General features: G+C 52.1%; 4 protein-coding genes across 4 annotated transcripts; all 4 read left to right on the plus strand.

The window, feature by feature from the left end:
- Window positions 1–1,738: 1,738 nt before the first annotated feature.
- On the plus strand, window positions 1,739–3,791 carry Aud_000929 (potassium transporter; the record flags this gene model as incomplete). The annotated part of the gene is made up of 2 exons (XM_043286432.1): window positions 1,739–2,989; window positions 3,051–3,791. 2 exons carry the CDS (start codon window positions 1,739–1,741, stop codon window positions 3,789–3,791), a joined length of 1,992 nt encoding a protein of 663 aa, XP_043142367.1.
- Window positions 3,792–4,897: 1,106 nt separating this feature from the next.
- Aud_000930 (HVA22/TB2/DP1 family protein) lies at window positions 4,898–6,065 on the plus strand (the record flags this gene model as incomplete). The annotated part of the gene is made up of 3 exons (XM_043286433.1): window positions 4,898–4,926; window positions 5,050–5,199; window positions 5,258–6,065. The coding sequence occupies 3 exons, from the start codon at window positions 4,898–4,900 to the stop codon at window positions 6,063–6,065; spliced, it is 987 nt and encodes a 328-aa protein (XP_043142368.1).
- A 349-nt stretch (window positions 6,066–6,414) lies between these two features.
- Aud_000931 (uncharacterized protein) lies at window positions 6,415–6,941 on the plus strand (the record flags this gene model as incomplete). The annotated part of the gene is made up of 2 exons (XM_043286434.1): window positions 6,415–6,694; window positions 6,751–6,941. 2 exons carry the CDS (start codon window positions 6,415–6,417, stop codon window positions 6,939–6,941), a joined length of 471 nt encoding a protein of 156 aa, XP_043142369.1.
- A 1,861-nt stretch (window positions 6,942–8,802) lies between these two features.
- Window positions 8,803–13,702, plus strand: Aud_000932 (putative eukaryotic translation initiation factor subunit eIF-4F; the record flags this gene model as incomplete). Its single annotated transcript, XM_043286435.1, has 5 exons — window positions 8,803–9,465; window positions 9,578–12,919; window positions 12,979–13,062; window positions 13,125–13,504; window positions 13,564–13,702. 5 exons carry the CDS (start codon window positions 8,803–8,805, stop codon window positions 13,700–13,702), a joined length of 4,608 nt encoding a protein of 1,535 aa, XP_043142370.1.
- Window positions 13,703–13,820: the final 118 nt, after the last annotated feature.

Here is a 13,820-nt window from a genome sequence, read left to right on the forward strand (position 1 = left end):
TCGTTTTCGCTACCCCATGGGGAGCCATGCGAAACCCCGCAGGGTCAGGCCATGGAAACTGATACCAGTAGCGATACGGTGATACCGATACCCTACTCCACCTACCCCAGGTTCTCGCGGGCGATCTCCGTGAGGAATTTCCAATCCGTATCGAGCCAAGATTATGCCAAGCATCTAAACAAGACGTGGCCGCCAATGGGTTGGCATCAGTAGCAGCCACACTACCCAAGACTGGCTAGATGTCGTATCTTACTTCTGGCGGGTGACAACAGCATGCTTTCATGTCTCGCGCCCAGACACGCTAGCTACCTCAATGTTCCCGTGTGAGCGTGGGGTGGCCACAAAGAAGGATCGATCGAGACTGCCGGTTCGGAGAAAAGGGAGCAAAGTTTGCAGCAAGTAGTCCACGGAAGGTCTAGAAATCGCGCACTCAAATGCTCGGACCATAGATATCTATGGTAATATGGCCGAAAATCGCTGCCATCGGGCGAATTCTCCTCAACTGGTCGAGTCCTTGAATCTGTACAGACGTACGGAGCTACTTGGGGCAAGAAGTTTAAATGTTAAACCCCTCAGATAAGAAAGCCAGTTCACGATTTCCGAGTCAGCCAAGGAGAAAACAAGTTGATAGCTTGTTTCGTACGGCATCATCGTTCTCAGTTTATCTACCCATTACTGGCCGCCATCACAATTCAGTGAGATCCTGTTAGCTGCCGACGAGAATGATAACGGGGATTGCCCCTCTTCCCTTGCTTTCAGTTTCCCAAGGAACCTTTTGATCACTTAAGAATTGAATGGCTAGGCCGTTGGTTTTTTCGGAAACTCTTTCAACAAGCGCCGGCGAGATTCCGCTGCTATTCCATGGTGGAAAAGCCGAAAGAGAGACAGAGGCGTTCTTGGCATGAGAGCTTCGGGGGGCTGATAGTCTTGGGGCTCTTGTCCGCGAGGAGGCTAAGGCTTAATCGAAAGAGTTGGATGCAATCTCGGGAAGAATCGGAGGGGAAGAGGTCAAAGAACACGAGAAGGATTCTTACAGGTTAAACGTATGATGGATTTTTAATAAGGCAAAGGGAGCGCAAGTACGCTACAAGATCAGAGAGGAGAGAGGAGAGAGAAATAAATGCCTCATTCTCAATCAGTGTTGCCCGCGTTAAAAGTCGGACAAGGTGTGTTTTTTGTAGCCTCAGGTGTCGGCTCCTCCAGTCACCCCTGCCAGGTCAATCCGTAGGCGGAAGTCTTTTGATGGACCTTACTGTTCTGTGGTCAAACTCCTCCTGCACTGGTTGAAAAACCACTATCTATCTATGATATCCAAATCTTCGCCAGCTGCGATCGAGTCCCTAACCTTGGGAGTGGCTGTGTTGTACTAATTGCTCTTGCGGGATTAATTTCGTCCATTTGGATTGCTGGGAATGACCTCAGGTCTCGACTATCGATACTTTTTATAAGATCGATCTTCCTCATTTTGTATAAGAGTACTGCACATTTTGAAGCTATGACCAATGTTAATTCTGGGTCTCTTCTTGGACAGCTGCTCTCAATGGTCATATAATAACCTCAAACATGTGCATTATGAGGTATTTGTTAGCCTCTACGAGCCATTCCCCACGAGGGTGATGTTTTCCAAAGGCTCTATAACCCTCCACCATGTCTTGCTCTTCTATCGCTTTCTCAATCCCAAGGAGAGGTGATTGGAAGTTTTGTTGCCGGAATACCGTTTGGAGATTGCGGCATCGCAATGCGAACGCCCAACACTCGCCATGAAGACAAAGATCTATCTCCATTCCGGCTTCACCACCACTATATATATATTGCTTTCTGGACCATACTGGCATCTTCCATCATCTATGCTATTGGAGGGGTCAGTTATATTGATGCTCTCCTTCTAGCATCTGGTGCTGCCACGCAAACCGGATTAAACCCCATCGACCTGAATCGGCTTCATGTGCTTCAGCAGTTAATCCTGTGGATTTTTGCCATGGTCACCAATGTCATTTTTGTCAACTCGCTTCTTGTCTGCACCCGTCTGTATTGGTTTCGGAAGCGGCTTCGACGGGCGGTCAACGAAGCGAAACTCTTGTCTTTGATGCGGAAGAAGAAAGCAGAAGAGACAGAATTGGGACAAGAGGATTCCTACCATGTGGTGTCTGACGTCCTCCAAGAGTATGAGAGCCTCACGCAACCTTTGCTTGGACGAGATGGTGAAAATGGCCAAAAGCAATTTTCGACCAGATACCATGTCATGAAACAGATTGCTCCGGTATCCACTGGCCTCCACGTTACTTTCCACGAGGTGGAACATGAAGCAAGACACCATCCCCAATCATTCACTAGTACCGGGCCATATCAAGTCGTATCAGAACGTCCATATTTGTTGGCAAGGCCTCGTAATGATGCAGGCCCCAGCGTATCCTACTTACCTTCGCTTATGTGGCAGCCATCCATTGCGAGTTATTCAGACTGGGACGAAAGGCAGAAGGACCAGCTCGGTGGGATTGAGTACAGAGCACTGAAGACGCTGCTTATGATTCTGATGTGCTATTTTATACTTTTCCACATCCTAGGGATTCTGCTTCTTACCTTGTGGATTTGGCTGACCCCAGAGTTTGGCCAATCCGTCACGGTGGACGGGGTCAATCCTTTTTGGTGGGGGATCTTCACTGCTGGTTCAGCTTTTAACGACCTGGGATACACGCTGACGTCGGATTCAATGGCGTCCTTTAAGAATGCCGCTTTCCCTTTGATCTTGATGTCCTTTCTGATCCTCATTGGGAATACTGGGTTCCCATGCATGCTTCGCTTGATCATCTGGCTGCTCTCAAAGCTGGCACCCTATGGTAGTGCCCTGAATGAGGAGCTTCAATTCCTCCTGGATCACCCGCGCCGATGCTTCACACTCCTTTTTCCTAGTGGAGAATCGTGGAGACTCTTAGGGGTACTGATCTTGCTCAATGGGTTTGACTTCACCGTTTTCTGCACTCTCTCCGATGTAAGTGCAATTGGTTCAATCCGTAGAGCAAGAGAGCCTAATCTAGATCGCCTTCATGCAGAGATCTGAGTACCAAACGGACAGCCGATCTCCGTCTACCTTTACCCGGCTCATCAACGGCTTGTTTCAGGTCGCTTCCACACGAACAGCCGGCTTCTCGGTCACACCACTTGCGGACATTCATCCTGCCATTCAAGTATCTTTCCTCGTGATGATGTACGTTTCTGCCTTCCCAACCGCCATCGCCATGCGGGAAACAAATGTATACGAAGAGAGGAGTCTCGGAGTCTACGAGCAAGACTCCGACTCAGAAGCAGAGTCTAGGAACGGACAACATATCGGGCTAGCCGTACACATCCAGCGGCAGCTTGGATTCGATCTCTGGTACGTCATGCTCGGACTCTTCCTCGTTGCAATCGCGGAAGGAGGCCGTCTCCGGAAAGCCGCCGACGACCCGGCCTTCTCGCTCTTCTCTGTTCTCTTCGAGATTGTATCGGCGTACGGGACTGTCGGGCTTTCTCTGGGATATCCTGAGACGGAAACAAGTTTGTGTGCGCAGTTTAATTGGGTGTCAAAATTGGTCATTGTCGCGATGCAGTTGCGTGGAAGACATCGGGGGCTCCCACACGCGTTGGATCATGCGATTCTGCTGCCATGTGAATCGCATCAAGATGGCCAGAATGAGCGATCGGACTGGTTGGGGACTTGGCTCAAGAGGCGTTCCTCGAATTTGAGCAACCCACCAACGCTGAGCCAAGGAGAAGAGCGTGACGATGAGGAGGAATATCTTTTGCAAGCATAGAGTAGATTAGACACAATAGGGATAAGTATGAAATGAACGAATTTTCCAAATATTGGCATAGGATGACACGGCACATACTACGCGGACATGCCATTGTAGGCCTAACCACTGTTCAAACGGCTGAGATGGCTGAGATGGCCGAGTGGTTATGATTTTCCGAGCAATCCCAAAGGTACCTCCCCATACAAAATTGGATGAAACAGTACATGGTGGCCGAGTGGTTCAGCTCGCGTTGCTGGACTACCAACATGGCCCCATTGCTCCGAGTTCTCTCTGATCCTTAAATATTCCAGTTAAATTGTGCGGAGGCCTGATTATCTATGTGCCTATATCTTTTCATTTCCGGAAATACGATGCTCGCTGACATTACTCTCAGATTTCATTGTCTGTATAACCAGCATTAACTTTTTGCTCAAAGTGTAATCCGCTCACTTTGGATATCTTGTAGTCAATTATGCTCATCAGTAGGAATTGAGACCTTGATGAATGACGTCAGCCACATGGACATCGTCACTGAAAACAGTAATAAAGAACTCTTGGCCTCGTTGCTGTATAGGATGCGCACTACTGACATGCATACTGGTATACATAACTCTTGAGTGGTATCCACCTCGAGTATCACAGATAGACACTGATGGTCGTGGTGTTAAATATTATGTCAATTCGGTAAGGCTGCGGAGCTACAGCCCACCCAAAAGAGGACCCGTAGGGCTTACAGCCTCATAGCCTTAGTTACCTAAACTATGTCTCCAGCTCCAAAAGCTCAAGGCAACAACTTACGTAGCTCGTTCAATTTTGTATTCTTCTTCCCTACCTCTATATTCTTTCTTTTGCCATCCCCGAACTTCGATTGCCCCGGGACATTCCTGTCAGACGGACTCATTCCCCGATCATCATCCCTGCGGCTGGCCGTTGTCTCTTTGACGGACCCGTGGTCGCGTGAAGAGCTCTTGCTTCCCCACCCCGCACCGCGAGCTCTGAAGTAGCTGCTCACGTTAGACGATAAGATATTCTTCTTCAATACTACACCTTGAAAGTTTTCGCGATAAAGTATCCCTGTATCCTGTCAACCTATCAAGGATTTTCCGAACACCAGTCTATCCAAAATGTTTGGGATCATCGCGGACTTGATGTCGTAAGTACTCTGACTCTGGTAGTCTCGGGGAAAATGCGGGCACCAGACACCTCAGTGGTCGTCCCTCAATACATATGACCATTAAGTCCAAGCTAACGTTTTTCGATCATTATCATATTTCAGCTCGGTGATTACGATCCTCTTCCCTGTATTTGCCTCTTACAAAGCTTTGCGCTCCTCCGATCCGTCACAGCTGGCACCATGGTTGATGTACTGGGTGGTCCTCTCGGGTATTTTGCTCGCTGAATCATGGACAATTTTCATCCTGGGCTGGTAAGAAAGACACCTCCGGATGAAACGGAACAACGAAGGCAAGGCTGATCTGCTATAGGGTCCCCTTCTACAGCTGGTTTCGGCTGTTTTTCTTTTCCTATCTAGTACTTCCTCAGACGCAGGGCGCAAAGATCCTGTACCAGACCTATGTTGACCCCTTCCTGGAACACCACGAACGAGAGATTGAAGTGTTTATTGGCCGCTTCCATGAACAGGCCAAAGCCCTTGGGCTTCAATATTTCTATCAGGCCATCGATTACATCCGCGAGAAGATTCTGAGATTGCCAGGTCAACACCCTGCCCCTCCACCTCCGCCAACCGGCCCGGCTGGATATGCGCAATCGCTCCTCTCTCGATTCAACATCCCTACCGTTGCTGGCGGAGCGCAACAAGGCCCTGCCAATGATTGGTACTCTACGATCAGCTCTGCTGTGGCAGCGATGACTTCCGCGGGTAAAAGCCATGAAGCGCGGGCTGAAGAGTTGTCTGCCAGCGGGAACCTCTTGCCGCGAGAACTCGCTGGAATGTCCCGCGCGGAAAAGGCTAGTTTCATTTCCAAGCAGCGCGACTTGATTGAGGTGTTGCGCGCCGCATTGGCCAAGGAAGAGAGTAACCTCGATAGCGGCGATGTGGACGACGACCTTGCATATGGCTCCTCTCTGAGAAAGAATCGCAGCGACAACTCGTTTGACCATATCAATCCAGAAGACATTCGTGATCGGTCTCCGGCGAGACCGGAAAGATCGTCCAGTGGCAAATGGGCGTCGGGATGGTTTGGCAGTGGAGAGCCAGCTGCTTCCTCCAGCGTGGAGGCCATTCCACGCGCAGCTGACGACGTTCCGCGGTCAAGGGGATCCCATAATTAGACCATGTGTCACTGAGTGGTGGCTTCGTGCTATGGGAGTATAGTCTATAGATAGACTGGCCAGGGTATCTAGACTCGTAGGCATAAAAGACAATGAATTGCGATCAGTTCAGTTGAATGGGCTTTATGGTGAATATGCCTTGCCGCAGTATCTTGCATTGGTTGATAGCCGTGCTAAGCGCTGAAGTAACAGCGCCGCAAACAACTTATAAGTACCCATCTTCAGCAACAACAACCAGTCTTGTACCATGGATCGACCTGCTCGTTAGATCAACCTTGACTCACAGGAGACTTGGATTCTTCGAACGCTTCCTCTTCTGCATCTCATCTGGCATCTAAAGACACGAATGATGTACTCTCAAGTGCTTGAAAGGCTGCACCAGGTCGCAGCACATCTCACTCCTAGCATCGACACTATTTTCAATACCCCAGGAACGCTCGTTGAGCTCACGAAGCAAAACATCCCGCTCCCAACTGCTCTTGAGCTTCATGATCTTCCTAGGGAGATCGCAACCAACATCGCACAGAATCCACTCCGTGCCGTTTCAATCGGTATCTTCGCATTCCCTGAGGCGGTTATCTCCCCTCTTCTGTACCTCACAGGATTTGGATCTTTGGGTCCTATTGCTCGTATGTACCTTCCTCACCCTCATTCGTTCGGATGCCGATGGTTAACTCATTGCTAGATTCCCTCGCGGCGTGGTATCAAGCCTCCTTTGGCAATCCGGTGGCAGGGGGTCTCTTTGCACACTTAGAAAGCGCGGCGATGGGTGGCTATGGACTGGGTGTTTTGAGCACTGCTCTTCGTGGGGTAGTGGGTGTGGCTACTGGAGTGCGGATGGCTTTGGGGAAGGGGAATGGGTCTTTGGCAGGTTAAGGCGGTATAGTGACTTGCGCAAAGATCATGTTCATGGATTTGACATGTGGTTGGCAGATATCTACCTTCTAATATCTATCACTATCAGGTATCTTTCCTACGAGGATAGACGGCTTGGGTGGATCTACGGGGAGGTGGTTTCCGGACCAACCAAATAAATAAATAAAGGACTGGAGGTGTTTGTGTGCTCAGATACTATGATCATGTCCTGTCCTGTCTGTAACTGGATTGAAATTGAAGAGTACCAAGAGAGCAAGTTCAGTAGGAACTTTTCTAGAATACTCATGGGAGGACAAAGATGATTCGCCATGCCAATCGACATGCAAAATGCAAGGAAGGTACGGGTGTGGCCATCATGCGATATGGCACTATTGAAACATCTACCTGAACATGCCGCTCATTGCATGGGTATCCTCAAGCGGAAGCTGTAGCTAGTTGGGCACAGAGGTATAATTCCCGAGTTTTGTCAATACCCACTTTCTCATTTATTTCATCACAAGTACTTGTACTTCGTACTCCGTAGACAGTTCTGTATGGATACTTGTGGATAGTAGTGGTGGCAAAGATGCCTCAGGTATCAATCTTCAAGACGCTAATGATCTCATCTTGACTTGCCTTGTTTTATGACTGGAAGAACACTATGGAAATTCTGCCTGTCATAGTCCAATCCATTTAGGCATCATTGTCCTGCAGTGAGTCACTTGCTGATGTGTTGTGTCTATGCCTCTGCGCCTCATGAAGAGTCGGACAGAATCCAGTTATGTGGATAGATACTGCGTAGATACCGTCTGGTCATACTCATGTTAGCAGTCTATCACTTACCTTCACCTGGGTATTATTCGATTGCTGATTGCTTATTCGTTGCCCATACCTAAGGTAGTTGTTTTCGCCGCCGTAACCCGAAGACGCGACCAGTCAGCAATGGCACTGACATCCTCACCCCGTCCCGAAAGGGTAAAGTAGGAACTTAACCTAGGGAGGGTTCCGTCGGTTTAATCCACCATGGATAACCAGCTCTTTTTCCCTTTACCTTCTTGTTTCAGCAAACATTCATTCTGGATGTGAGGTTTTTGATCATTTTAGAGAAGGAGAATACTAAGTAATCGAGTAGAATAAAAAAGAATAAATGTTGTAGTTGAAGGTGGTGATTGCTTTGTTGAAAATTGTCAGGCTCGTTTGTGTTTCCGCCTAGGCGCTTCACCTTTTTCCCTTAATTAAATTTTTTTTTTTTTTTTTTTTTTTTTTTTTTTTGGTTGAACTTGCCTTTCAAATTTTTTTGTGCTCGCCGCACTGAGGGAAGGGGAAGGGAGAAAAAATAGACAGCAGACAGCGACACAGACAGGCGTAGTAGAGCACCCAAACAGGAAGAGTAGCCCCCTCTCTTTCTTGTGCGCGTAGATGAATATTATTATTAACCACTTGGAAAGGTAGATACCGATTTTATCGCGGTTGCGTTTTCTCCCTTTCTTTCCTCCTTCCTCCTTACCCCATATCCCAACTCGTCGTAGTCCAACGACGTCTTTTTCTTTTTCGTTTTTCTTTGTCCTGCCTAATTTTTTTTCCCGGTGGCAGTGTACTACTCACCTTTCTCACCTACCTACTCTTACCTCCCCCCATCTCCCTTTCCCTTCCACCGGACGACCTCTCCGTTCAGTGTGGGAGTTCGAGAACGAATAAAAATAATAATACTACTATTTCGCTAGTAGTATTAGTCCCCTAGAAGTATTCTTGCTTCTTTTAATGCGGAATCTGGAGCGCGTTCCGATTCTGCTTCTCACAACTTGACATCACACGAATACCCACACGCACACAAAAAAAAGCGCATTTAGGAAAAACTTCCTTTCTCCCATTAACCTGTCTAATGACCTCGATCCCTCAAAAGTCAGGCCTTCAACCTCAAGGACAGAGCACCTCGACTCAGGCCGCTTCGTCACACTCGCCTTCCCCGTCGCTCAGTGGGAAGACCTCACCCTTGCCTGCTCCTACCTCGACGGCCGCCAGGTCCTACGCCAGCGCCACCAAAAAGTCCGCGACGGACTCGACCGCCGCTCCCGTCACCGTGGGTGGCCCTTCGCAACATGGGAAGTCGACCTCAGTATCTCCTGTGAGCGGCAAACCCATGCAACAACCTTCCCAGTCCCCCGGCGTCACCATCGTCAATGGCGCCCCGGCCGCCGCCTCGCAAGGCGACCATTCGAGAAAGCCCTCGGTGACCATCACTTCGGCCGGTACCTCTGGCTTCATCCCCAACGGTGGCCCTGCCAGTCGTCCCAATAGCCTTCAGTTCGGTTTCGCCAACTCGCAGAGCTCTCCCAACATGGGAAATCCGGCCGTTCTGGCGACCCAGCCTCAGTCGGGCTTGGGTGTATCCCCGTCGATGAACCCCCGTGTTACGTCTCCTCAGACCTCCCCTTCGCCTATCCCGCAGCCTGCCTCGAGCGGTGGTCGGCCGCCACCATCGTCCTACCAGTCACAGGGAAATGTGCCCAACTTTGGAAGTTTTGGAGATGCGGGCGATGCGAACGTAAGTCATGGCATTTCTTTTTGACGCAGATCGGAAAAGAGGAGGACACATCCCTGCGGCGTATCTGCAAAATATGATGCAAGAGTTCGTGCTTACTTTCTTCTCCTCGCAGATGCGCTCCGGTCCCCAAGCTCCCCTTGGCCCTGGTTCTCAGTCGACCCATCTCCGCCGCGAATCCTCCCAGTCCACGCACAGTGATATGAGCAACCACATGGGAAGCGGTCCTGGACGCGGCGGTTACCCTCACCAGGGTGGACGCGGTCGCGGATACTCACAGTCCGGTTACCAAGGACAGATGCCCTACTCACCTGGGCCCAGCTTCCGGTCCCCCAACCAGCCCCGAGGTGGCCCCAACATGGGCCCTCAGTTCCACGCTCCTAACCAGGGACGGCCTCTGGCGCCCTTTCCCAACTCGCCACACCAGCGCAGCCCGGCTCTGGCGACCGCGCACCCTGCTACGCCTCAAATGAACCAGGTCCCGATGGCCCATCCCCAGATGCCTCCTCAGCCCTACGCCGCCTACGGACAACATATGGCCCCGCAAACAGTGAGACACCACCCTTCTGTTTATAAACCCCCCCGTCGTGGTCCATTTCCGAAGAGGAGACAAGGATCCCGTCGTTTCTCTTCGTCTTCCTCCTCGAGCCTCCCTCTTGCACATACTTCCCCTCCCCCTCTCCATCTCCCCCCTCCAAATCTCGCGCCGGAAAGCGGTCAGTTTGAACATTATCTGACGCTGATGAAAAACCCTCAGGCTTATCCCTATGACCCCAACTACGCTTATTACAATCCCGCCTATGGAATGCAGCAGATGCAGTACATGACTCCCCCTTCGCCACAGCCACGGCCCGGCATGCCGTATAACCCGCAGGCGCCCTACATGCAGAACCAGTACCCGGTTCAGCCTCCTCCCCAGACCGCTCCCCTGTCGCGCACGCCGTCTCAGGTGTCGAACGACCGTCCAGGTTCCAGCCTGGGCCAGGGCCAGCCTCCTGCAGGTGCCCCGGCGGCCAGCCACGCTCACACGGCCAGCAGATCCTCCAACAGCCCTGCGCCGCCTAAGCCCCAGTTCGTCATTCCTCCCACCAAGCGGAGCCCCATTGTCATCAAGGACCCCGGTAGTGGTGTTGTCAAGACCTTCGAGAAGGCACCGGCCTCCCCCGCGCGTGCGACTCCATCCCCTGTGAAGATCTCAACCCCGACCGCTACACCCCCGCCTCGCACCGGCAGTGGCGCTGATCACAACCGTACCGATTCCAAGGCCAAGACGGACGAGGAGAAGAAGAAGGAGTTGAGAGAGGCGGTGCGTCAGAAGATTGAACAGGACGAAGCAGAGCAACGTCGCAAGGAAGAAGAGGAAGCAGCCGCTCAGAAGAAGAAACAAGAGGAAGCAGCCGCTCAGAAGAAGAAACAAGAGGAAGAAGAGGAAGCGGCTCGCAAGAAGAAGGAGGAAGAGGAAGAGGCAGCTGCTAAGAAGAAGAAACAGGAGGAGGAAGAGGAGGCCGCCAAGAAGAAGGCCGCCGATGAAGAGGCGGCACGCCAGAAGCTTGAGGAGCTTAGCCTAAAGGACAAGGCAGAGGAGGCCAAGCCTGCTACTGAAGAGCCGAAGAAGGAGGAACCCGCCCCTGCCGATGATGAGATCGACTACGAAGCCATCGAGCGCGAGCTGGCCGAGATCGAGGCTAAGGAAGCTGCCGCGGAAGCTGCCTATTACGCCAAGAAGCAGGCCGAAAAGGAGGAGAGGGAGCGTAAGGAGAAGGAAGAGCGCGAGGCCTACGAAGCGAACATGAAACAAGCCGAGGCCGAGGCAGAAGCTCTCGAGGAGGAGCGTCAGCGGAAGCGTGAGGCTGCCGCAGAGACATCCAACAAGGAGCTCTTTGCTGCCCTCAAGAAGGGTGGATTACCTGCTACAGAGGCCAGCACGCCTGCTGACAGCGGCACCGCCACTCCCGTCTCCGACATTTCCATGGGACCTCCTGGCAAGCCTGCCAGTGCCCAGAAGCGAGAGAAGCCTGCTGCTCTGAAGTTGGAGACCACCAAGGCAGTTGAGCCTCCCCAGCCCAGCGCTGCCATGAAGTCCCTTCAATCGGCTCGCTTCGTCGACGACTTGAGCAAGATCAATTATCCGTCCTCTATCGTCTCTCCCAACCCGGCTCTCAATGCCAGCGCTCCTGCGGATCGCAAGTTCCACTACAACAAGGAATTCTTGCTTCAGTTCCAGAGTGTCTTCAAGGAGAAGCCGTCCATTGACTGGGATGCCCGTGTCCGTGAGACCGTGGGCGAAAGCGACTCGTCGCGTCCTCAGTCGGCCCGTACGCCCATGGGAGCACGCAATCCTTCTCGCGGCGGTGTGGCTCAGCCTTTCGTTATGGGCGCCTTCGGACAGCCTGCGGCCAGGACCACCTCTGAGCAACGCTTCGCTGCCTCTAATTCTCGCGGTCCCGCTATGCCGTTTGGCCAGTTCGGCCGTCCTCCTGTCGGCATGGGAGCTCCTTCCATGAGCCGTCCCGGCTCCAATATGGGTGTTGGACCCGGAACGCCCCGTGGTGGCGGCAGCCGTTCCAACACACGGACCGGCAGCAAGCGCGAGAAGCAGTCCGGCAGGAAGGAGGAGGAGATGGCAAAGTCCATGCCTCTCACCGCTGGCAAGGATGTCAAGGCGCTCCAGGTCTCCTCGACGGGTTGGAAGCCTCGTAGCATCGTTCAGCCCGCTGCCGTCGCCGGTCCTACTCCTGGCGGTCATCTTCCTCCGGATGTTGTGCAACGTAAGGTCAAGGCCGCTCTGAACAAGATGACCCCTGAGAACTTCGACCGTATCTCCGGTCAGATCCTGGAGATTGTTTCGCAGTCCAAGGATGAGTCCGACGGACGTACTCTGCGCCAGGTCATCCAGCTTACCTTCGAGAAGGCAACCGACGAAGCTCACTGGGCATCAATCTATGCCAAATTCTGCAAGCGTATGCTTGAGAGCATGAGCCCCGAGATCAAGGACGAGAATATCCGTGACAAGAACGGCAATGTCGTCACTGGTGGCAGTCTGTTCCGCAAGTACCTGCTCAACCGATGCCAGGAAGAGTTTGAGCGTGGTTGGAAGGTCAACCTGCCTCCCAAGCCGGAGGGTGTTACTGAAGAGATCGCCATGCTGTCAGACGAATACTATGCCGCCGCTGCCGCCAAGCGTCGTGGTCTTGGTCTCGTCAAGTTCATTGGTGAGCTGTACAAGCTGGGCATGTTGACCGAGCGTATCATGCACGAGTGTGTGAAGAAGCTGGTCGACTACGAAGGTGTTCCTGAGGAGGCAGAGGTCGAGAGTTTGACTAGTCTCCTGCGCACCATCGGTGCCAGCCTCGATGCCTCGGAGAGAGGTCACACCTTCATGGATGCTTACTTTGCTCGCATCAACATGATGATGGAGATTCCAGGCCTGCCAAGCCGGTTGAGGTTCATGTTGATGGTAAGTTTATCTGCCCCCCAGGGCGGGTTAGTTTTGGAACTAGTCTGACCTATTTACAGGATATTGTTGATCTGCGCAATGCTCGCTGGCAATCAAAGGATTCTGACAAGGGTCCTAAGACCATCCAGCAGATTCGCGAGGAGGTATGTGATCCGCTCTCTTCCAACGTTACCTTTTGACATTCGGCTAATCTCTGCTTCTCAAGGCCGCTCGTGCTCAGCAAGAGGCCGAGATGGAGCGTCTCCGGCAGCAAGCCAACCGTGGCAACCGTCCACAAATGGGCCGTGGCGATGCTCGTAGCTTCTCTGGTTACGGAAACCAGGCCCCTCCTCCCGACTATGCATCCAGCAAGGTTGGAAGCGATGACCTCCGCCGTCTGCGGACGACACGCAACACCAACCAGCCAATGTCCTTTGGCCCATCAAGCATGCTTGGGTCTCGCAGCAGCAGCGGCCGCAAGAACCTTGGCCCTGGAGGCAACTTGGTTCGTGGCAGCGATGATAGCGCAGCCAGCAGCCGTTCCGGAACCCCTACGGCCGGAAAGAAGGAAGATAAGGAGGCCGCATCGTCGATGAATGCGTTCAGGTAGGATTCAATGCAAACACCCTTTTGGTCATTTTTGTCTTGACTAACGTCGGCTGCAGCGCTCTCGCTAGCTTGGATGACAACATGGCCACCTCACCTCCCTCGAACCCTACCTCACCTTTGCTAACCAAGTCTCAACCTACCGTTGAGCGCCGCCCTTCCAAGGCCCCATCGACCACCGGCGAGGAAGCATCATAGATTCTATGGCAATGATAATGATGAAAAATTTTCGTTTCTTCTGGAAAGATCATGTCGTCCCCTTTCTACCTCCCGTTCTTCTTAGTCATGCCATGCCAACCATGCCATTTGAGCATTC

This window comes from Aspergillus udagawae (assembly GCF_001078395.1).
Source record: "Aspergillus udagawae IFM 46973 DNA, scaffold_1, whole genome shotgun sequence".
In the NCBI taxonomy this organism is placed as follows: Eukaryota; Fungi; Ascomycota; class Eurotiomycetes; order Eurotiales; family Aspergillaceae; genus Aspergillus; species Aspergillus udagawae.